This window comes from Sylvia atricapilla, chromosome W (assembly GCF_009819655.1).
Source record: "Sylvia atricapilla isolate bSylAtr1 chromosome W, bSylAtr1.pri, whole genome shotgun sequence".
NCBI lineage: Eukaryota > Metazoa > Chordata > Aves > Passeriformes > Sylviidae > Sylvia > Sylvia atricapilla.
The window spans coordinates 11959951-11983837 of NC_089173.1; the positions used below are offsets into that span (position 1 = coordinate 11959951).

Genomic DNA, 23887 nt, shown 5'->3' on the forward strand with positions numbered 1-23887 from the left:
TTGTATGGCAGCATGCTACACAGCAGTGACCTCCCTGTTGAGCAGGGATGCCTCTTAAGATTACTCCTTGCAGGTGAGACCCCTTATTCAGCATCTGATATCTATAACAAGGTAATGAGACAATAATTTTGAAGAAATAAGGATTTTAGTTAAACTAGATATTGCTGAGGTAAGATAGATAAACTTCCCTTTGTTAACAGAAGCCAAATTTAAGAAACTGATAAATCAGGAGGCCTGTCAACTTATGTTTGTGCTTTCTAACTAATCAATAGACTCCAAGAATACAATGTGATCATAAATCAGATAGTCTTGAGAAAACAGGATCCAGGTGTCACGCAACACTAAAAGGTTAAAAAGTCAAAGTGAGGAAGACCCATCTTACTTCATCATTTTGAGACCCCAACCCATAAGAAGGATCACTGACTCATTTCAAAGAACAAAATACGCATGCTTAATTGCTTTTTGGCTAATTACCATACAGAGCAGAGAATGGGATGGACCAGAGTCATGAATATGCATTTGTGTTTTGGGTATTCAACACTTTTGTACATAAAAAGACCCTGTGACCATCTGTGAATTGTGCGTGTGTATTTGGGAGCTATCCCGCACGCTGCCCGGCGTCGTAATAAACATACACTTTCTAACTTCAAACTGTTAGAGAGTCTTTGTCCGTCATAGTTGGATATTGGTATTAGATCAATATCCATATTTTTAATAAATCAGTAAGCAACATTTCACATAAGGCGTAAAAGTATATTGTATGCTAGCAACATTTATATATCTAGCTAGAGCTTACTTATTAAAAGTGTAATAAGTAATGAAGTGTTTGATTGCTATCAAAATCACTGTCTAAATTGTTAAATCATTTAAATATTTGCCAAATCACTCTCAAATTACCATTCAATTATTGCTTAATCATAATTTGTCATTTACTTTTCAATCATCAATAACTATCATTTAATCATCGTTTAATGATTAATAGAACCCCTTTAGTTAACCCCGCAATGATGACTTCTTTTAATAACTCACTTGTGACACCACTGCACGTGCAAGTTTAAATGGAAATGTTAACTAGGGGCGGAGGCGTCTGTTATTAGGGCAAGTGAATGGGGAAAGGCTTTGTTTCCTCTGTACGCAGCTCCATCCTCTTTCTGTGGACAGGGTGAGGCCGCGCGAGCCAGTTGTCACTGGGCACTGCTCCTTCCGTTTCCCCACCCCCCCTGGAAAGCAGACGACATTCTCCGATAACGCGCGGAGTGTCTGCCCATTCCTGTATAGTCCCTAGTCTCGGGGAGAGGGAGGTTGGCGACTCCGCAGGCAAAGGCGACGGTATTGTGAGCCGACTCACGTGTGTTTCGTGCTCTCTTTCCCCTCGTGTAGGACCGCACTGGCGTGTAGGCCTCAGCAATAGCCAGAAGGAGGCGGAGCTGACGCGAGTGGACCAGCTGGTTCAGATCCCTCCTTCATCCACCCTTTTTCCTCAATTCTTTCTCTTTTTTGCGTCTTCTTTTCGTCTTTCCCTTTGTGCGTTGCGCGTCTCATTCCGTGCTGCTGCCGCAGAAGGGAAGTTGCGGTGGCACCGCCAGCTTCGAGCTCCCACACCATCTTGCCCTTCGCTCTCCCAGAAAGTCTGAAGCCATTTGCAGCGCCTCCGACATCGGCTGTGGGGTTTCTCGCTCCGCCCCCTTCCAGGAGTAGGTACGCGGGCGCTGAAGGGTGGCTGCAGGAGGATGTAGACTCGATTTCTAAGAGCTTTTAGCGCGGTGGCGTTGTGCGCAGAGGAGCGCCGCGGGGGGTGCTTGGGCCTCCTCGGGGCGTTTTTGCTGCCTTCGGTGAGGTGAGGGCTGGCAGCGCGTCTATAGTTTTCCCCGGCGGACTCTTTCACCCTGACGCGACGAGTACTGCGGCGGTAGGCCGAGGGCCAGGATGGCACACACACTACTACTTCCTCCTTAGTTGGGGCAGACAGAGCGCGAGACAATGAGGCTTCCTCAGTCCTCGCTGGGAGAGGAGCTGGTTTTTTGTTTGTTTTTTCTCCTTAGACCGGTAGCCTCCATGTCTTTTGTGTTTTGGTGTCGGGAGGGGGTAGGGCGAGGTGGGTGTGTGGAGGCGATGGCGACTAAAACATACCACGCTTTGAGCACTCGTTGGTGCCGCCCTTTTTGTCTGGATTATCGAGCTGCATTTAATTGTCGTTAGGAAATGCCTGGGTTTGATTCGTGTTATTCGCATATACTTCGTATTTTTGCTTCACTTAGATCACTGTTAGGTGTATACCTGAAATAGCCTTGCTGGGATTTTTTGAGTTGTTTGGGGGTTTTTTATGGTCTGTTTTCTAGCTGAGGATATTCAGGTAAATAAATATTTATTTAACCAGCCCGTTTAGGTTTTTATTATTGATTTAAAATTAGTTAGTACAAGGGCATATAGTGATAAGAAAAGGGGAAATGGCTTTTAACTTAAAGAGGGTAGGTTTAGATTAGATATTAGGAAGAAATTCTTTGCTATAAGGGTGGTGTGACACTGTAACAGGTTGCCCAGAGAAATTGTGGATTCCCAATTCCTGGAAGTGTTCAAGGCCGGGCTGGATAGGGCCCTGAGCAACCAGATCTAATGAAAGATTCCTTGCCTGTGGCAGGGGGTTGGAACTAGATGATTTTTAAGGTCATTTCCAACCCAAATATTCTAGGAGTCTGTGAAGTATTAGGGTAACTTGAAATGCTTTTATTATGTCTTTCACATAGTTCATAAGTTGTAGCTTCTTGGAAGTGCACTTGGTGTGTACAAAAGCTTAATTATATTTGCCACTCAGTCTAAATATCTGCTGTTATTAGAGTTGACTATGCCTCAGTTTAGTTGTAATTTGGAATTAAAAGATGTCTTAGTTATGAGACTGATAACTTTCATAATAACAAAGTATCTATGTTCCCCTTTTAGTTTGGCTGGGTAAATTTACCAGTAATAGTGAAGGTCAGTGGTGTAAATTACTGTTTGACTTAACACACTGAAAAACAAAAGCTCCTTTTTAATTGGGAGGTCAGGGTTAAACAGGAACATCTCTTAAGTGTTAAGACTTTTTGGAGGTAAGAGGGATAATTATATTTTTGTAAAGGTTTGGTTGAAACCAGTCAACCAAAAGATTGGGGAATGTAAGGTTGTGAGGTTGTAATATGTTATGTCTCTGATCATAGCCAGTTTTTTGTTCTTGCTGTGAAATAGAGATGGAAATGTCTGAGATGACTGCCTCATGATGCTGCATTTTCTCGACTGAAGTATGTGCACTCCCTTTTCCTCTGGAAAAGAAGCTGTAATCATGTTAATTGAATTTCACATTTTCCTCTTATAGTGGGTATATGCTTGGCTGCTTCATTTCTGTGGGTTGTAGGAGTTGGCAGCTTTTAGATATAAATAGAAGTTGATTTCAGAGGCCCCTGTTGACAAGGTTTTGTATCTGAGCCTTTAGATTAGTCTGTCACACTGCAGCCTTGTGACAATCAGAAGCTAATGTACTCAACCATGTGACCCAAGTGTTATGATCCAATTATTAAAAATTTTTAGAGAGGTGCCTCTGCCCAAAATAAGGTGCAAACAAGAGCATATGCTCAAGTCAATAGTATGGGTTTTATTTAATAGTAAATGTGTGAGAGAGATAGAAAGAAAAAGAGGTGGGGGGGAGAGAGAGTGACAGATTAAGTAGGAAACCTCACCATTCTGGATCCCGACAGTGTCCTGTTGATCCTCTTCTTGTCTTCTCAGTGGTGAGGTCCAGCAAAACAGAGTTCAATGGATTAATATACATTTGGGCCAGGTGTGAATGCCTAGGTGCCTCACCTGGGGAGGGCAAGTTTGACACTATCTCTATCTCTTGCAACAGACTCTGGATCTGTTGCGTCACTTTGCATCATGTGCGGTTGTCTGGTGTAAGGCCTCAGGAACCAGTCTGGGGAGTGCTTTGGGGGTCTTTGGTGGTTTATGACACCTTCTCAGCTGCTTCTCACATGAATGTCCCGTGTGTATGTTGTCTTCTCAGGGTGGGGGGTTTTAAAACTAAGCCAATTTGTGTAAAGGAGGATGGGTGTTAGCACCCTCTGACCAAGGATTACACCACACACCCAAAAACTCTCCTCCTTCTCCCTTGGTTGGGAGGGGAGTGTGTGCAAACCTGGCCTCAGCAGATGAGCCTGTGGGCTATGGCCTCACCCATCCCAAACACAGCCAGAGCTGATTTTTAGGACACCTGCTGGGTTTGGCTTTCTTGCGGATACATTCTTCACCCTCAGCCTTGTTTACTTCTCCCTAGGCCTGAGATAATTGGACAGTAGTGTCACCTTTTTCTTATCTCAGGTTCTATTAGGCAGCTTAATTCACAGGCCAAGGTTCCAGTCAGAAGGGATATTCGGGGAGGAGTGGGCTTTATACAGCTTCTTTATAGAGTTTTGCCATAATAGGCAAAAAGTCCTTCATAACAATGTTTACGCCATTAACCATAACATTTCAGTCTCTCACACCAAGTTTCTGAGAAAAGTTCAGGAAAGCAGATACATAATGGTATTTGCTTGTTTTTCCGGGTAACAGAACCGAATTTGTAAGGCCTTAACTACTTACTGTTCTTAGAAAAGTTAATTAGGAAGAATTTCAGAAGTCTGTTATCTGTCTTTTCAGAAAACGTTACTTTTGCTCTTGGTTCAAAATATTAAATAGCATATTTTAGTTTTCTAAATATTAAACTCTGGAAAGTGTATTATAACCTAGTCAGGTGATACCTAGACCTTAAAGAGTGAAAATCAAAATTTCTTAAGCATTGGATAACAATTTGATCTTTTTTTTAATAAGCAGCATGTATTTTAGGTAGTGAAGGACTGTGCTGAAAAAGAGCTATAAAGACTCATTTGTAGTATGTTAATATCATCATTAATAACTAAAGCTAAACTTAGTAAGTGCTGAAAGATTCTAATTTGAGTGGAGCAAGTCAAATGAGATTGATGATGATAGTGTGTGTTAGCACTTTTGATAGTGACTTTGAGTGTACCTGCATGTAATAAGGCCAGAAGTACAGTCTTTATTTATGTTATAATGACATAGACCTACAATAGAGATGAGAATATTTTTTAAGGTCTTAGATTTTCTTCTGTCCACTGATTTGGTGTATGACTGTAAAACTACAAACTCTTTAAGTGGTATATCAGAATAAGTACAAATTTGCTTTGTAGTACTGAAACAAAGGTATAAATTGTTGAAATCTAATGACCACCAGCAGGCAAGCAGATGGATTTTTCTCCTGCTGTTGATTTACTTTGATCCCAGAAGTTTAGATTAACTAGACAAAGGCTGATGTCAATTGCAGTTGTCATACTGTTGAGATATATGGTTACAGCTTGTAGTGTGCCTTTTTAAAGTTATAAAAAGTATTTCTTTATACACTAGAGTTAATTAATGTTTGATATGCTTGAGTTTTCATGAGCATCAGCAGACAAATATCCTGTTTTGTGGCTGCCCTTAAAGAGGAAGGCAGTAATCTGGAGTTTTCACTAAAATGTCTAAGTGCTATAAGCAGTACTTTTACTAAATCTAAATTTTTGGAGGACAAGTGTGTCCTCAATTTGTAGTAGATTGCTTGATTATTATATTCTTAGTTCCCAATGGCAATAAAACTAGGATTTGGTTGCCATATCAGTTTTTCTACTAGCCTTGTTTTGCAGAGGTCAATTGCCAGTGAAGGTGAAGTATTTTTATTCCTAATTTTTGCAGTTGATGGCAGAGATGAGGGTTAGAATTATCTACCTTTGAAAGATGCAGAAGTCTGCCTATATTTTAAAAACAAAAGATTTAACTGACTCTTTGGAAATGCATATAGTGTGCAAATGAATGCATTCAACAGTCTAAAATAGTGTTATTTTTCTTGGAAGAGCAAAAATTTGTTTAAGCATATTTCAGTAATGCTTTTGGATCATGTTTTGAGGGCCTACTGTATGCATGTTGTTGCTAGTTAATATTCAGTATTGGGCTTTGTATGCAATTTAAGCAAAGTTAAAGGTCTTGTTATAGAAATGTCCCCTAAAGATATAAAATACAGTTTTAAAATTACTGTTGCCCATCCTTCGGTGATTTTTGTTCTGTTTAACAAATGTGTTGTGAAAGTACAAACTGCTAACAATGTTATTAGCATCAGAATGATACAAGATCACCATTACTGAAAAAGTGGAGCAGTTCTTCTGGAGTCTGCAAAAATAAACTGTGCTAATTACCAAAACTGTTTAGTACACCCAAACTTGGTCTTGCTTGTTTTACCCATCTAGCTGTGGTTTTTTTGGTTTTTTTTTTTTTTTTTTAATACCCTGTAAGTGCTCAGAGGTTAATAAATTTTTTGTTGGCCAATTAATTAAATTTGGTCATAACCTGCACACATAGTTTGGTTTCTGATAAGTATATTGCTTCTCAGTATTACTGTATAATGGGTTTGTGTGGCAGGGTTTTGGTAGCAGAGGGCCATGGGGTGGCTTCTGTGAGAAGCTGCCAGAAGCTTCTGCTATGTCAGATAGAGTCAATGCCAGCTGGCTTTAAGATGGACCTGCTACTGGCTAGTCAGCAGTGGTGACAGCACCTCTGTGCTAACATATTTAAGAAGGAAGGGGGAAACTGCTGCACAACAGCAACTGGAAGAGAAGAGTGAGAATGTGTGAGAGAAACAACTCTGCAGACTCTAAGATCAGAGGAGGAGGTACTCCAGGTGATGGAGAGGAGGCTGTGTCCTTGAGGGAAGCCCATGCTGGAGCAGGTTTGCTGGTAGGACTTGTGACCCTGTGAAAAGACCCATGCTGGAGCAGTCTGTTCCTGAAAGAGTGCAACTCATGGAAAGAAAAAGTGGAAGGCACCCACACTGAAGCAGTTTGTGAAGAACTGCAGCATGTGGGAAGGACCCATATCAGAGACATTCATGGAAGACTGTTCCCTGTGGGAGGGACCCCACATTGGAGCAGGGGAAGAATGTGAGGAGGAAGGAACAGCAGAGACATATAATGGACTGACTGCTACCCCCATTCCTTGTGATGCTGGGGGATGGAGGGGTGGGGGAATAGAAAAATTTTGAGTAAAGTTTAGCCCAGGAAGAAGGGAGGGGTGGGGGAAAGTTGTTTTAAGATTTGATTTTGTTTTTTCTTTATCCCACTCAGATTTAATTGGTAATAAATTAATTTTTCCCAAGTTGAATCTGTTTTGTTTGTGATGATAATTGGTGAATGATCTCTTCTCCTTATATCAACTCATGAGCCTTTCATTGTCTTTTTCTCCACCTGTCCAGTTAAGGAGGGGGAGTGATAGCGCAGCTTGGTGCACACCTGGCATCCAGCCAAGGTCAATCCACTAAACTATGATAATGTTTTTTACCTCTCTTAGATGTTCCTGACAATGTTACTTATCAATACAATTGAAGTATTGAATTATATATTAACATCCATATAGCCATCTTTAAAAATGCTGATATCCCTTTTTGGGGGCAAGGTAAGCAGACCTACTTTAATTCTATAACCATGTAATCAATTTTGGTGAAATGCCAGTTCTTAATGCAGTTCTTGGTTTTATTTACAGCATTGAAATGGCTCAGGAGACAAACCAGACCCCAGGGCCCATGCTATGTAGTACAGGATGTGGATTTTATGGAAATCCTAGAACAAATGGCATGTGTTCTGTTTGCTACAAAGAACATCTTCAGCGACAGCAGAACAGTGGTAGAATCAGCCCAATGGGTAAAGGTTTGAGACGTGTTTTTTTGTGTGTGTCTTGAAAACAATGTGTAGGTGATGAGATGTATTCAGGTCTTCTGATAGTTGCATATTAAAACTATGAATATCAAAGGGGATAATACTTTAAATCACAAAAAAAAAAAAAAAAAAAAAAAAAAAAAAAGCTTTTTTGTGTAATGTATTCTGGCCCACTTGATTTTGAACCTTAAGTTGTATTTTTACTTTCTGCTACAGTTGTGTTCTTATACAGTCCTTGTGTTTTGGTCATTAACAATATAGTCTATATTAAGAAGATGCAGTAGAATGAGGAATGATTGGAAATGGTTCATAACTGTATTAAAACCTGCTTGACTAACTTGTATTCTATACTTTGCTTATAATTAACTTCTCAAATTTCTGTTATATAGGGACAGCTAGTGGTTCAAACAGTTCTACCTCAGACTCTCCATCTGTACAGAGAGCAGATGCTAGTTTAAGCAACTGTGAAGGTACTGCTAGTAGCACATCTGGAAAATCAAGGTAAGATTATAGAATCATTTAGATTGGAAAAGACCCTTAAGATCATAGAGTCCAACCATTAACCTAACACTGCCCAGTCCACCACTAAACCATGTCCTTAAGTGCCACATCCACATGGCTTTTAAATACCTCCAGGGATGAGGACTCAACCACTTCCCTGGGCAGCCTCTTCCAATGCTTGACCACCCTTTCAGTGAAGAAATTTTTTCTAATATCCAGTCTAAACCTCCCCTGGCACAACTTGAGACCATTTCCTCTTGTCCTGTCCCTTGTTACTTGAGACAAGAGATCAACTCCTACCTCACTACAGCCTCCTTTCAAGTAATTGTAGAGAGCAATAAGGTCTCTCCTGAGCTGCCTTTTCTCCAGGCCAAACACCCTCAGCCCCCTCAGCCTTGATTTCTATACCCTTTACCAAATGAAGGTATTATTTTGAGGTTTGAATGAACTGAGTATATAGCAAGTTACAGTAAGGTTGCCCTATTACAGAGAGTTTCTACAGAGGAAAAAGTGACAGTGCACTTTACAGTGCTTTATGAATCTTTATAAATTAGGACTAATTAGTGTTTGGTGTTGGACTACTACATTTACAAGGACATTTCTGGTTTATCTGGGGAAATATTTGCTACAGTTTGCCTAGTTTCTTCTAGGGAAGAGAGATAGAAGTACAGGTCAGGAATGTGTATCAATAATAACTGATCGGGTAGTCTGATGGATTTTGACAATTTAGGCTCTTATGTACTCTAAAATAATGTAATCACCCATTTCACTGTATGTAAACAGAAATGTGCCTGTTGCTGCTTTGCCTGTAATGCAGAAAATGACAGAAATGAGCATTTCAAGAGAGGAGAAAGTATCATCAAAAGCAGACATTGAGCCAGGTATGTTTGCTGAGTAACACTGGATACAACTGGCTTAACAGAAGCTGACAATTTATTTACTTTCTCTTAAGTAGGCATCTCTATGGTGATTGTCTTGAGGAACTGTTAATTATGAATGCTTCTTGAGTATTAATACTCTCAGAATCAAGAAGACTTACTAGTGCCAGAACATAGTTTTCAGATGTGTTCAATTTTAGTACATAACTTTTGACACTTGAGGAGCATTTTGGCTATCAAAACTTCATTTTTAAAAATTATACATTTAAATTGTATCTGAGTGCAAGATGTTCAATTCTGAAGTCAGTGTTGATTTCTTTATAGGGCCTAGTAGTACAGTTTCTGCTGACTTCTGGCAATCAAAATGGTTTGTTGCATTTGAAGAACAAGGTTCTTAATTCTGTTCTACAGAAAAATGAGAATGGGGCAGAAGGGAATACTTAATTTAAAATACTAACAAAGACTGCTAAAGGATATTGGACTAAGTGGATAAATAGTAGATATAACTGAAATGCTGTTGTGTGGATATAAAATACTTACGGCATTAATTGCTTAGTAAGAATGTTCAATTTAAAAAAGCTAGTGAATTAATGTTTATTATATATCAGTTTATTCAAATGGATATCTTAATGTACTTGTTTGATATGTATAGATATTGATACTTGTTAATTTTAATAGTTCTGAAAGTCTTAAAACATTGAAAGCTGATTTTTAATAGGAAAATGTGTTTGCTATAACTGAAGATAAAATTACTTCTTTTGTGTTGAAAATCCCAGAATGTACCACTCAGCATTGCACAGATGCATCTTTGTTTAGGATTGCTGTTACAGCTGTTAGTTAATGTCTTAGGTTTTGTACACAGGTTTTTACTATTTTAGTTGTCATGTTAAGTTAAAATTGTGACATGAAATAAATTATAGTTGCTTTACTATATTCTTTTTTGGTTATGTACAGACAGAGGAGATTTTTACATGTTTCAGCTTCTTGTAACTTGTGTTATCTGAAGAAACTTATTGTATGTAACTTAGAAATTTATACTTTGTTTCAATTTTTATAAACCCATATTGTCTTGTTATGTATTGATACCTGAAAAAGAGATAGGCAGGAGAGAAAAACATAAATTGGTATCAGTGATCAAGTAATATCTGAATTTTGTTTATTATAACTTCCAATAGGGATTTGTCATTTTGCTAACTATAAAGGCCAGTCTTCTATTTGTGTTGACTCAATATTCATTTTCTTATAACAAGGCAACTAAATTGTAGTGTCACACAGCACTCTATTGATTAGAATAGGAGGAAGAAAAAAAATCCCTAAAAGCAACTCAAGATAATAATCTTGCAGCTTGAAACTCGGAGTTGAAATTAGTGAAAGCTCTGTTAAAGATTGCATAGAGATCATTTGGAACATGACTATGGAATTTAAAAGTTTGGAAAACAAACTTCTATAAAAAAATTATCTTCCTTAGTACATATCTTTAAATTCTTGAAACAGTCTTCAGCTGATCTAAAAGTTAAAGTTCATCAAGTTGAGAGCAGATTTTAGACAGCACAGAATAGTGCATTTGTCCGCATTTTTTAGATTACAAAGGGTTTATCAGACATTTAAGATACAGCAAGTGTTTGCTGTATTTACTAGTACATTGATCCTGTGTCTTGCAGTCAAAAAAGCTGGCCTCACCTTTTTATAAATCCCTATTGTGTTTGGGTTAGTTTATTTTTTTTCCTTTCTCTTTTTCTGCAGCATCCAATATGTACTGGTCTCTCTTGAGGAGGAGCTGAAACAATAGTAGAGTAGATAATTAATGTCACCTCATAAAACAAAGCTAATACTTTCTATGAGATGTAATTCTCTAAGCTAATGCCTGTCATGATGTTGCTGATGAAAATACTTTAGTTTTATCTGTATTCTCACCTTGGCAATTGAATTTCATAACTGTCTATTAGATGGTAGGTCTGGAACAAGCAATGTAGCCTTCAAGCAAAGTAGGTTTGGGGTTTTTTTTTCTTAGGCATTATGAAGACTTATTCTCCTAGTCAAAATTCTAAATAGTTAGGTCTGCACAATTTTCTTTAAGTCTGTGAGCTAAAAGAATACTCTCTTGCTGTTTGGGTTTTAAGCATCTGATTCCAGAGGGTTTTGAAGTTGAAAAAAATAATCTTAACAGGCTTGTATTTTCTTTTGTTTTTCTCAGGTTGAGGTTGTAATCTGGATTCTCATTCAGAACAAATCAGGTCTGAAGGCAATGAATCATATCTTAGCATTTGAAGGAAGAAAGGCCTAACAGATATAACTGGCCTAGTTGGTTATAATTTAGATGTCTAACATGCTATATTTTAACTTGTAATTTCTTAGTTCAACTTTGTCACTTGTTGTAATTTTGTAATTGAATTGTGGCATGTGTTCAGTTGCTTATCTGATAAACTGTGTAGAAGTCAATGAAATATAAATACCTTTCTATCAAAACTCCAATTCATAATTGGGCATAAAGTATATCATGCATTTTATAGGCTTTTGATCTGCTTCTGCACTTCTTAACTAAGGATTTAATTTTCGTTCAGTCTTGACCATAGTCAGAATATACCCAAAATATTCTAGAAATATTGTTCATATTTGTGAGTTTTTTTCCATGCTGACTTACAGGAATTAAATGCCAAAACCCCCTTATATAACTAATTTACTTTCCTTGTATTGGTTATTGCATCAGAGCAATACCATTACTGAGTTGGTGAGGCATAGTAGAGACCTTGAAGAAACCTGTTTTGTTTAAGCAGCTTTTTAAGTGGCAATAAAAGATTGATACAAAAGAGCTGACTTGCATATTGAGCACTAAAACTCAACTGTTGTGAAAACAAGTGTGTTTAAATAATCGTATTGTATCCAGTCATAGCATATTTCTAGCATTTTGTGGGTCACTACCTTTCTGAATAAATCTCCTCTCAGGGCTGTTAGTGTTTCCAGACTTAATTAGTCTAGTGTGCATATCAAAAACCTTATTTTTCTGAACCCAGTAATAGCTTTGTTTTACAGAGCAGTGTGGTGAGTTATCACTCCGAAGCCACAGCTGTGCAATAGTGCTGCCTATAAAGAAGGTGAACTGGAACTTAAAATGCATATGGTCTCGTGTAAAATAAGTGTTAAAAATTCTTCCACAAACATTGTTAACTTACAGTCTTATTCCATCCATGTTGTAGGTTACTCTTCCCATTCCTGAATGTTGTAATATAATGAAATTAATGAGATGTTCGTTAGCTCATTTTTCTTTTGGCTCCATACCAAGCCAATATGACAAGTTATTTTAATGTTCAACACCACAGCTATCTTACATGCAAGACCCTGTTAAGGGATGCCCTCACTTATGTTACAGATAAAACCAGTAGCTATGAAATTTACAGTGTGTTACAGAGAGTATTCTGAGTAATATGCTGAATATCTTATGAGCTATTGAATGTTCAAGATAATAGATTGTATTGCTTGCTTCTTGTTTTAATATCTGATTCTGATTTGTTTTCAAACATGGCTATAGTATTTAAATGTGGGTGCTATCTGTAGACAGTTCCTTTGTGACTGTCAATAAAATCATCAGATATATCAACTTTGTCTTGTGTTCAAAATTACCTTCCCATTTCCCATGTCTACTGTAGCTCGAGTAGATGCCCTCAATTGAAACAATTCTGAAACGGAACTAATAATCTCATTGAAGTCTTGAAGCTGTCTATCTTGAAGAATAAGACTGGAGACCAAACTGCTGGTCCTGTGCTTGTTGCAAATAACATGCTATCATATCTTTTTGAGAGATGTGCAAAAGGCATCATTCTTGATGGCAGCTGATCTAAACCATATTTGTGTGATACTTAAACAGGGGTATCTGTTATATTGATGTAAGAGTAAAAATGTTCAGTGTGCCTGTTGAGCATGTGAGATTAGTTTCATGCTGCAGAATAATTTTTATCCCAGTTCCTTGGCATCAAATTGAATATACAGTTTATTCTTTAGCATTTTATCATGGACTGGTAGATCAGCATAGCAGTTGCAGTTTCTAAATAATAAAATATTTATTCTCAAGCTTGATAAAGCATAATAAATATTGTCCATCTTATTTTCTTTGATTCAAACTTTATATACAAGTCAGTTGTGTTAATGTGCAGTACAAGAATTATGTAATTCATAGTATAGTCTTCGGTTTTGGTGCTGTGGAAGTGCTGTATGTTTTTCTGATGACTTTTGGATGCTCTTTGTCTATTACCTTTATTCCTTCTTCAGTTTTATTTTTTCTGTCCCTTCTGTGGTAGGAGTTGGGGTTTACCTTCATGTAAAAGTAGTTAGAACACTTAAAACTTTTTTATTATTATTTTTTCTGCTCTCAGGCATTTCACTCTTCACTGGCCTGCTTACTGCTTCCTATTACTGTGTATTACTGTGGAAGTCAATGCATTTTTTAAACTGATAGGGTTCTATTTTGGCTAATTTGTTTGGGTATACAGGAAAGTTCTAAAACCTTGCTGTTACTTTAGTAGTCCTTTCTGGATTAATTTAATTTATTGCCAATTTAAATAATAGAGCATGATAGTAAGAAACAAAGAACTAAACATGCCTTCCCTTCACCCCTTTCTTCCTAGACCCATCTTTACTTCCAGACTCTTCTACCTCCTCTCCCTATATTCTAAGTAATGCAGGATGATGAAGGATTGCAGTCAGTTCATAACTGTTCTCTGCTGTTCTTTCTTTCTTGCACATTTTACCTGCTCCAGCATGAGTCCCTCACACAGGATGCAGTCCTTTATGAACTGTTCCAGCTGTATTGGTTTGTGTAAGGAAAACCACTGTCAGTTCTGACAGTCCAGTTATAGAACCACAGAATGGGTCAGGTTGGAAGGGACCAGTGGGTCATCTGGTCTGACCTCCCTGTTCAAGCAGGGTCATCCTGGAGCACATGGCACAGGATTGTGTCCAGGCAGTTACGGAATATCTCCAGTGAGGGAGACTCTACAACCTCTCTGGGTAATCTGTCCCTATGCTCAGTCACCTGCACAGTAAAGAAGTTCTTCCTCATGTTCAGGTGGATCTTTCTGTGTTCCAGTTTCTGCCCATTGCCTCTTGTCCTATTGGGTGGCACCACCAAGAAGAGCCTGGCTCCATCCTCTTGATACCCTCCCTTCAGATACTTATAGACATTGATGAGGTCCCCTCTCATTCATTCCTTCTCGAGGCCAAACAGGCCCAGCTCCCTCAGTCTTTCCTCATAAGAGAGGAGCTCCATGTCTCTTTTGTACTGAGGAGCCCAGAATTAGACACAGTACTCCAGATGTGGCCTCACCAGGGCTGAGTAGAGGGGCAGATCACCTCCCTTGACCTACTGGCAATGCTCTTCCTAATGCATCCCAGGATTCTGTTGGCCTTCTTGGCCACAAGGGCACTGCTAGCTCATGGATGCAATCCTCCTTGACGAAGGGAAAGTCTTCCTAACATACCTTTACCTTGGTCTCCTGGGTCAGAGATTTCTGAGTGCTGGCCTTGTCAGTGCAGACTGATGCAAAGAAGGCATTCAGTAACTCCCTTCTCTGTGTCCTCTATCACTAGGGTCCCCCTTCCATTTAGAAATGGTCCCACATTATCCTTAGTTTTCCTTTTATCATTGATGTATTTGAAGAAATCCTTCTTGTTGTCCTTGACATCCTTGGCCAGGTTTAATTCTTGATGGACCTTGATTTTCCTCATCTCATTTCTACTTACTCTGACAACCTCTCTATATTAATTCCAAGTGGCCTGACCCTGCTTCCACCTCCTGTGTGTTTCCTGCTTATGTTTGAGTAATGACAGGAGTTTTATATTCATCCATGCAAGTTTCTTGTCCTCTTTGCCTGATTCCTTGCTCAATGGGATGCATTGTTCTTGAGCCTGTTAGTACAGTAGTTATTGCTTTTTCAGAAGTCTCAGTTACTGGGGGTTTAATACATTGGGGTCAGAGTAGCATTAGTCTTCCTATTTGCAGGACCTTTCTTTGTCTAGGTTGAACAGCTGTCATGCTGTGGCTTGTGGTTTACTTCTAATCATAAGTAACCTTGCTGTTCTTCCTCTGTCTGCTTTGAAGATGCATCTTACTTAGCAACTGAATGAAGTAAATGTTCCCAAATATACAGTGCAACAGTTGTATTTGTGGGGATTTTGTTTGTCTTTTTATTTTTCGGGCACTTTTTGTACTAGGATTAGGTTGGTTCCTTATCCTAGGAGATTTATGGTAATAGAATTGTAGAATTGTTTGGCTTGAAAAGGGACCTTAAAGATCATCTAGTTCCAACCCCCCTGCAGGGAACCTTCCACTATCCCTGGTTGTTCAAAACCCCATTCAACCTTGCCTTTGACGCTTCCAGGGATGGGGCAGCCACAGCTTCTCTGGGCACCCTGTGCCAGGGCCTCCCCAGCCTCACAGTAAAGAATTTCTTCCTAATATCTAATCTAAGCCTACCCTCTTTCAGTTTGAAGCCATTCCCCCTTGTCTTATCACTACATGCCCTTTTGTAAAAAGTCCTGCTCCAGCCTACCTATAGGCCCTCTAGGTACTGGAAGGCTCTTCCCTGAGCCTTCTCTTCTCCAGGCTAAACAGCCCAAACTCTTTCAGCCTGTCTTCATGGGAGAAGTGCTCCAGCCCTCCCTCCTGAAGCCTTTCAGTGGCCCTTCTCTGGACTTGTATGAACAGGTCCATGCCAGTGTGCACTGGTCTCTGCTTGAACATTGAGCTGTTGATTGCAACTCTGAGTGCAACCATCCAGCCAATTTTCTATCTACCAAGTGGTCCATCTGTCAACTCTGGATCTCTCCACTTTAGGGACAAGGATGTTGTTTGGGTCAATACTAAATGCTTTGCATGTGCCCATGTAGTTTGGGTTTTTTTGGTCACTCTTCCCATATTTGCCAATCCTGTAACCCTTTCATAAAGACCTCCATGATTTGCCCTTAGTGAAGCCATGTTGATTTTCACCAATCCCCTCTTTATTTTCCATGTACCTTAGCATAGTCTCCAGGAGGACCTGCTCCATGATTTTGCCAGGTACTGAGGTGAAACTGACTGGCCTGTAGTTTTCTGGGTCTTCCTTATTTCTGTTTATAAAATTGGGATTATTTTTTCCCCTTTTCCAGTCAATGGGAACTTCACTGGACTGCCATGACTTCTGAATATGATGGATAGTGACTTAGCCACTTCATCCACTAGTTCTCTCAGGACCTGCAGATGCATCTCATCAGGTTCCATGGACTTGTGCACCTGCAGGTTCCTTAAAAGCTTTCAAACCTGATCTCCTACAGTGGGTGCTTGTTTGTTCTCCCAGTCCCTGCCTTTGCCATCCAGGTTTTCATCCACCAGTACCACTAAGTCCTCTTATACAGGGATGATCTCAATCCCTGCATCCCCCACCCTGTATTGATATTGGGGGTTGTCCTGACCCAAATGCAGGACTTTGCACTTTGCCTTGTTGAACCTCAGGAGATTCACATGGGCCTACTTCTTGAGCTTGTCCTGGTCCCTCTGAATGGCATCCTCTGTGCCTGATTGTTGTTCCTGATGGCACTGCCTGTGGTTAACTTATTGTTGTATTACTTAATAAAATTTAAAAGTCATGTCCATTTCTGGAAACTTCTTTTTGCTCCCAAGTTCTCCAATCCTGTAGCAGGAGATCTGGTCTCCTAAAATTGAAGTGAAACAAACCTCATCTGGTAACCTGAGCTGGTGGTTGGCAAGAGAAATAATCATGGTGGTGAAGAGGGCTACATGCCAACAGGACCTCTGTTAAGGCAATAAAACATGTTCTGGTGATAAAAGGCTTTGCTCCATATGAATAGGGTTATTGGTACTGAGGAGGCGGGTCTGCAGGTGACAGTAACTACCATTTTCCTACCATCATTTTAGCTTTTGTCTAGTGATTTATTCCATGGCAATCACTTTGAGTACTTTGCCTGATGATTAACACAGTATGATTTCTAGTGTAAAATTTGTTTAATGTATACTAGAGGGAGCTTTTTTGTCACAAGCAGTTGTCAGAATAGTATCTGATGGATGTGGGTACTAATGTCATGTCAGAAGAACTAAAACTTATATTTCATTTGAGATACAGTTTGATGAAAAAATGAGGGGTTGTTTTTATGTGTGAGCTTTAACTAAAGGGTGTTGTCCCTGTTCTAACTGTTACACAAAGCTACTTTGAGGACTTCATTATTAAAACCCATTATTAGATCTAACTGTTGGCATAAAAGTGGGTGGATGCCTACTTTTTGCAGGTGTTATCTGTGTCGAGTAATAAATTGAACAATTCTGATTTAGGGCAACCTATGAAATCTCCTTGTGTTCGGACCTTTTAGTTGCCTATTTCTGCATGTTACCTGCTTTTCATTTTTGGAATAAGTTTTAGTTATGGAGGAAGGATCCTGTTTGGCAGCTCTTTTCAGAAATAGGCCTTTGCACTTTGGATTATCATCATTGCTTCCTAGTTCCCAGGTTGCTGATTGTGGCAGTGAACACCTGCCAGTTTCACAGAGTTCACAGAATATTATGAGCTGGAAGGGACCCAGAAGGATTTAAAGTCCAGCTCTTAAGTGAATGGCTCACACAGAGATCAAACCTGTCACCTTGGTGTTACTAGCACCATGATCTAACCAACTAAGCTAATCTCAGGGTCAGTATATATATGTAGAGGAGGAAGTAAATATATTTAAAGTAGTTGGTAACATTTTCCCTTAGATGGATTTGATTTTAATCTTTGTTTTGGGACATAAAATTATCTAATACACTATCTCTTTGTCTTGATGGATCAGTGAGCTCAAATCTGGTCACTGCTACACTTGCACTGCTTCTTGTGAGGTTTGTCCTCCATTGGTTCAGGTGGTTCCTGCTATAAGTACATCCTATAGCATGTAACTCCAATACCATATTACAACAGTTTAAAGGCATATCCATTACAATCTCTACCATTGATCCCTTTTTACCAGGCCATAGGGTTTAACATTGCAATGAACTCCTCCCCTTGCCCCTGGTCTGACTTGGATTTAATCACAGACTGCAGTCCCCCAGGAGTGTGCCTGCTCCAAGTGGAGCTTTATCTACGAGCCACAGTCTCTTTAGGGTATACCTTTGTCTTGGGTTTTGTGACCAAAAAAAATGTTTATTCCATCCGTTGAAACCCGGTTGGGGAGATTTTTCTTTGTCTGTTGTGGCTCCAGAAGGGAGGGGGTAACTGCCTTTTCTGATAAGAAGCCAGCTGTTAAAAACTGGGTGGAGCAGTGTTTCTTATCTCTGCTCAGTGGAGCAGTGTTTATTATCTCTGTTCATTCTTCCACTACCCCCATGGGGATATCTTCTGTTAATTGGCCATTAAAGCTCACCAATGACATGACACATTACATTATACTATTGTAAGATGCTCTACCCAGGGAGGAGGAGCCAAACCATCTTCACCTAGATAAAAGGAGCCACAAGTGTCACCAGTCATCCAGTGTTCCCACGGGACTCCCAAAGGAAGACTGGACTCATCTCTGGACACTTTGGACACTTGGTTCCACAGGATCATCGCTTCTTCCAACAGGACCACATCTGCCACTCCAGGAGGGCTTACTTTCTGGACTGTTTCCAACATCCTGACCAACAGGGTGTCAGGTTGTATTTCTGACTCTTTCAGAGTTTTCTAGGATTTCTTGTTTGTTTGCTTGGTTGCTTATTCTGTACTACAACATTTGTATTTTTAATATCCCTAGTAAAGAACTGCTATACCTATTCCCAAAATCTTTGCCTGACAGCCTTTTAATTGCAAATTTATAATAATTTGGAAAAGAGGAGGAGGAGGGCTTACATTCCAAGGGAAACTCCAATCTTCCCTGGCAGATACCTGTCTATCTAAACCCAGATAACCTTCTGCTGCAGAGACTCATCCATAGCCACAGTTGCTTTGAGGTGCACCTGTTCCAGCATGGCCTTTTTCATGGGCCACAATCCTTTCAGAGATGTACCTGCTCCAGTGTGGCTTTACCCACAGCAACAGTCCCTTCAGGAGTGTACCTGCTATGTTACAAACTTATCCACAGCCACAGATGCTTCAAGGTATACCTTCTCCAGTGTGGACTTCTTGAGCCACAATCCCTTTAGAGGTGTACCTGCTCTGGTGCAGATGTAACCATGGCCACAGATGCTTCAGGGTGTCCTGTTCCCATGGGGACTCATCCACAGCTCATAGTCCCTTTGACTTGAGTTCACACAGAGTTCCAGCCTGTCCAGCACAGCAGCAATGGCCTGGCCATTTGCCAGCCCATGTGCATGCATGGTCATTGCTGTTATTAAAATGTTCTCAGGCAGAGCAGAGTAAGATGATAAGCAGCGAAAGCAAAAAGCAGCCACTAATGAGCACTAGAGTTTAATTTGCAGTCAGGCAAGCAAGTCTATGGCAAGCCCAGGAGCCTGCTGATTACTAGTTAAACAGCACTAACAGCTATTAATTTGACCTAGCACATTCCAGTCAAGTCTGTTGTTATCTCAAACCTTTCAAGGTGTCTGTTGGGTGCCAAAAAGGTCTCTTGTGGTTCAACCCTGGTAGGCAGCTAAGTACAGACAGCTGCTCACTCCACCAGAGAATTGGAAGGTTCCTTTTTTCCATCTGCCATAGCATATAACTAGCATTTCATTTTAAAAAGACTGGTAATATAACAAATCAAAAAGGAGCTTGACCATCCTGCTTGATTTGGAAGATGTTTAGTCAATTTCTTGATTCCTGTCAGCTAAGGTGTGTGGTATCCAACAGGCTTACACTGTGGTGTCAGTGTTTTTAACCTGATTTTTTTGGTCATAGGCTTTCAACTAGATTATCTGATACTGAACACTCCTTGGGGTTTAAAGACAAGTTCACAAGGTTAAATCTGTTCATTTTGAAAATATTAATTGTCAAGACAAAGGAATTGCTTAATTAAAAAAAAAAAAAAAAGCAGCTGTTGAAATTGCTCTGAAAAGTATTAATAGCAGTTATGATTGTAGTGTCATACCTTTGCTTTTTATTAATAGCATGCTTAAACATGAAAAAAAAACATTATATATCCAAGACTGGATAGTATTGTTGTCCTCAGAATTAGCAAAATAGTGTTGATGCTGAACTCTTCACACTTTCTAGAAGAATCTATAGAATATTCAAAAATAAAGTCAGTAAAGAGCTTGAGTTGTTCCCTAGGACTTACAGCTATAATATTGTATAAGAAAATACTGATTTTCTGTATAAGACTTTTTGAGTATGAGCACTGAAAATTCCTTGTTACCTCTAAAAGTTTGTTACTACTGAATCTTATTTAAAATCTGAAATATGAACTGACTGGAGGCTCTCTTTGTTCACTTCTACAGTGAATTGTGAAATGGGGCTTGGATCTTTGAGGCTTTGTGTTAGTAGTAATAGGCATATGAACATAATACAAATAAAATCTTATAAGAGCAGGTATTAATAGTAAGGATATTAAAATTTTAACTATAAGGGGTTCATGATGTTGAAAAAGATCCACTTTCAGAATGCAATGCTTACTGATCCAAAAGGATCTCAACTAAGAAATCATATTTGTGTGCATAAAGTTGGTTACAAATGAGTCCTTTAAACCTATATTCTCAATCATTAATTATGGAGTGTATTTTATAGTTTGCTCAATATTTTTAAAACAATAGATGTAATCATACAATTGGGTGTCCAGGAAAACTGAACAGGGACAGACTCTCTGGGTTGTATGCATTAAAGTTTGTATATAAACATATTTTCCTTGTGTTTCCTCTGCACTAATTTGAGTATTTAAAGGATTTTTAAAACAACTGATAAAAAATTTAATTTTTCAAAGAAAACTTACAGATCCACAGAAGTTCACAGAAGGACCCATTTTTATCCTGCATAGAACTTAGATAAAAAGTGAGAAATGTAACCAAAAGTGTTCATGACAAAGACAATTGAAAAATAGGCCATTTTGACTCAAACTGCTTGATCATTAAGGTTGAATATAGTACAAGGATACTGATATCCAATGTAAATATGTACTTTTTTCTTTAAATTACTGAAAAAAAGTGTCTGAAACAAGGGGTTTTTTTTAAGCTGTGTAGCTTGTAGTAGTATGTTTGGTGTGTCACAAAATCAGTGAAGCTCAAGAATGTTAGGTGTTGTACTGTTTGAGGTTTTAGATCACCTGAATTTGCAAGTATAGTGGCAGAGTAACTTGGTATTATGACCAAAAAGCATTACTGTAAATGTCATTAGTTTCTAAAATATGGTCCTATTGACTGTTATCCACAAGTATCCCCTCTGTTCAACAACTTTGACAGTGACGTTATTGTTTTCGATTAATTTAAACCGGATCATATTACTTTTAATATTCTGTGTACAGGACCTATATGGGTGTATACAGGTGATAACACTAGGTATGCTGTATTTTCTAGATGCTGGAACAGTGGGGAAAACTTGATAATTTTCTGTAGAGGTAAAAGGGAAGTGAATAGAATACCTATTCTACTTGCCACTTCAGACAACAAACTTCAGGGTCTTAGTAGAGGGGAATTTACTGTTAATAAATACAAACATGTTAGTGAAGTCAAGAAAAGGAAGAAAATAACCTTAATTTCTTTTGCTTGCTTTAACAGTTATTACTCAACCAAGCCCATCAGTTTCTCAACCTAGTACTTCACAGAGTGAAGAGAAAACTTCTGAACTGCCTAAACCAAAGAAGAACAGATGTTTCACATGCAGAAAGAAGGTTGGCCTTACGGGTATGATAGTATTTTGTCAATACTGAATAGATTTATATTGCCTCTTACTAGATTAAATTTGTTGAAATCTTTAGGCATTAAACTTTTGCTTGCCATTACAAAATCCGTAATATTAGATGCCTTAATACAGCTGATATTTGAAAATATTCATTCCACTTAGTCTGTTTGATACAGAAGATGCACATACCCCCTTTGAACTGGCTAAGCTCTTAATTTATAGCTTTCTTAAGTCTGAAGCTTCCTAGTGATGTTGCTTTTCTTTATACAGGGTTTGATTGCCGATGTGGAAACTTATTTTGTGGACTTCACCGTTATTCTGACAAGCATAACTGTCCATATGATTACAAAGCAGAAGCTGCAGCAAAAATCAGGAAAGAGAATCCAGTTGTGGTGGCTGAAAAAATTCAGAGAATATAAACTAGTCTATTTGTGAAAAGACTGGTTTTTAATTGTTTTATTTTAATATGCCTTATATGCATATTAATATGCATTAAAGAGCAGATGCATGGCCATTTTCCTTTGTTCTCCAAAGTTTTAATTTTAGCCTTGTCCGTCTTGGTTTTTTCACAATGTTTGGGTGTTTGTTACAGGCAGAATTGGATAGATACAGTCCTTGAAAATGTATATGCTCCCCTCAGAATATGGTTGGATGGCTAGAAGCTGCGCAGGAATACACATGCACAGAAGACAGGCTCTAGTTCACATGTGCTAAACAGATGTTTTCTTCATGTTTGCAGCAGATCTACCTTTTGACATGTTCAAGGTGTTTATGACTAGCCAAAGACTGCCTGTTTGGGAGGATATGTCAGAAAGGCTGATGGTCTACTTTTATCCATTTAAAATCTTCTACTTTTGGTTTCCACGCTCCATTGTATTCCAGCAGAATATAAGACATGTAGAGGGCTCTACCATCCAGTAAGATGAGTGTTGGTGCCATATTTAATAAAAAGTCATTTAGCAATTGCAATGAGAAAAATGGAAAAAATCAGATATGTATGAGAAGGAAACTATTTTAGAACAGATAGCATTAACTTGAGAATAATGAAAATTATAATAATTTCCCAAAGGAAATGTCCTATTAGAAACTTAAGAACTGTCCTGCAACAGTTGTCTGCTTTTCCTTGCATAGCTAATAATGTTGTGTAGCACAATATTGTGCTAAGATTGACTTAGAAAACAAAAGCTATGGGTGGGATTTTTAGACATACGACAGCGACTCTAACAAGTGACACATGCATCTGTGGAAGTTGCAGAAGTATTTGAGCAGTTTATTATTCATGTGCTTAAATTCAGCACGTTCTGGGTTCAAAAGACTATTAGGAGCTTTTTTCAGTTAAAAGAAAATAAGTTTTAAATGTAACAATTGTTGTGTATGGGAATCGTACCCAACATGACTTGTAGATTTAAGTGGGAGCTGGAACCACTCTTGGAAGGCTGCTTTATAATTTTTAATTGTATTTGGGTGTAGGACTGTAGTGTTGTTGGGTGTATTGCATGGGCTCCATTATCTACAGCTTTGTATAATAACTAGAAAGGACAGTATAGTTCACTAATGCTTGTCTGGTAATATAATTTCTGTGTTATAATGGAAGGGGGTTTTGTGATGTATGAAACTAGTGGTGTTTTTTTATATAATCGAGTATAGTGTAGACTAGTGTTGTAATGCCTCCTCATGTGTAGGTACACAAGATGCTACTTATTATTTTTATTGCAGTGTTCAAACTTAATTTTTTAGTTCACTATTAAAAAATCAATCTTTTGCTTTTAATTTGTTCTTTCAATTTAGTTATCAGATATGCAAGCATGTACAGATAGTTCATACTTAGTTATTGCACATAATCACACTATCCAGCATCTATGCTCTGCCGTATTATGTAAATAATAAAAATCATGTACAGAAGGAAATACTTTTCGTGGTAGTTCATTTGTTTTAGTTATTGCTTTAACTTAAAGTGGCCCTGTCACAGTTGGGATACAAAACTAATACTATA

General features: G+C 38.6%; 1 protein-coding gene across 4 annotated transcripts; it reads left to right on the top strand.

Moving 5' to 3' along the window:
* The first annotated feature begins 1205 nt into the window (after positions 1-1205).
* LOC136373459 (AN1-type zinc finger protein 5-like) lies at positions 1206-23801 on the top strand. 4 transcript variants are annotated; one of them, XM_066338357.1, is made up of 7 exons: positions 1208-1698; positions 7393-7497; positions 7585-7748; positions 8147-8258; positions 9042-9139; positions 21771-21896; positions 22165-23801. In XM_066338357.1, exons 3-7 carry the CDS (start codon positions 7592-7594, stop codon positions 22311-22313), a joined length of 642 nt encoding a protein of 213 aa, XP_066194454.1. In that variant the 5' UTR covers positions 1208-1698; positions 7393-7497; positions 7585-7591; the 3' UTR covers positions 22314-23801. The 4 variants fall into 4 exon arrangements, with proteins under 4 accessions (XP_066194457.1, XP_066194454.1, XP_066194456.1 ...); XM_066338359.1 differs by having other exon boundaries at positions 1208-1694; XM_066338360.1 differs by lacking the exon at positions 7393-7497 and having other exon boundaries at positions 1206-1698.
* Positions 23802-23887: the final 86 nt, after the last annotated feature.

Bases quoted from the DNA above. Each gene is read 5' to 3' on its own strand.
- LOC136373459 (XM_066338356.1), top strand. From the start codon at position 7,547: ATGCCAGTTCTTAATGCAGTTCTTGGTTTTATTTACAGCATTGAAATG. The intron at 7,743-8,146 runs GTAAAGGTTTGA...TCTGTTATATAG, and splicing joins TGGTAGAATCAGCCCAATGG to GGACAGCTAGTGGTTCAAAC. The intron at 9,140-21,770 runs GTATGTTTGCTG...TTGCTTTAACAG, and splicing joins AAAAGCAGACATTGAGCCAG to TTATTACTCAACCAAGCCCA.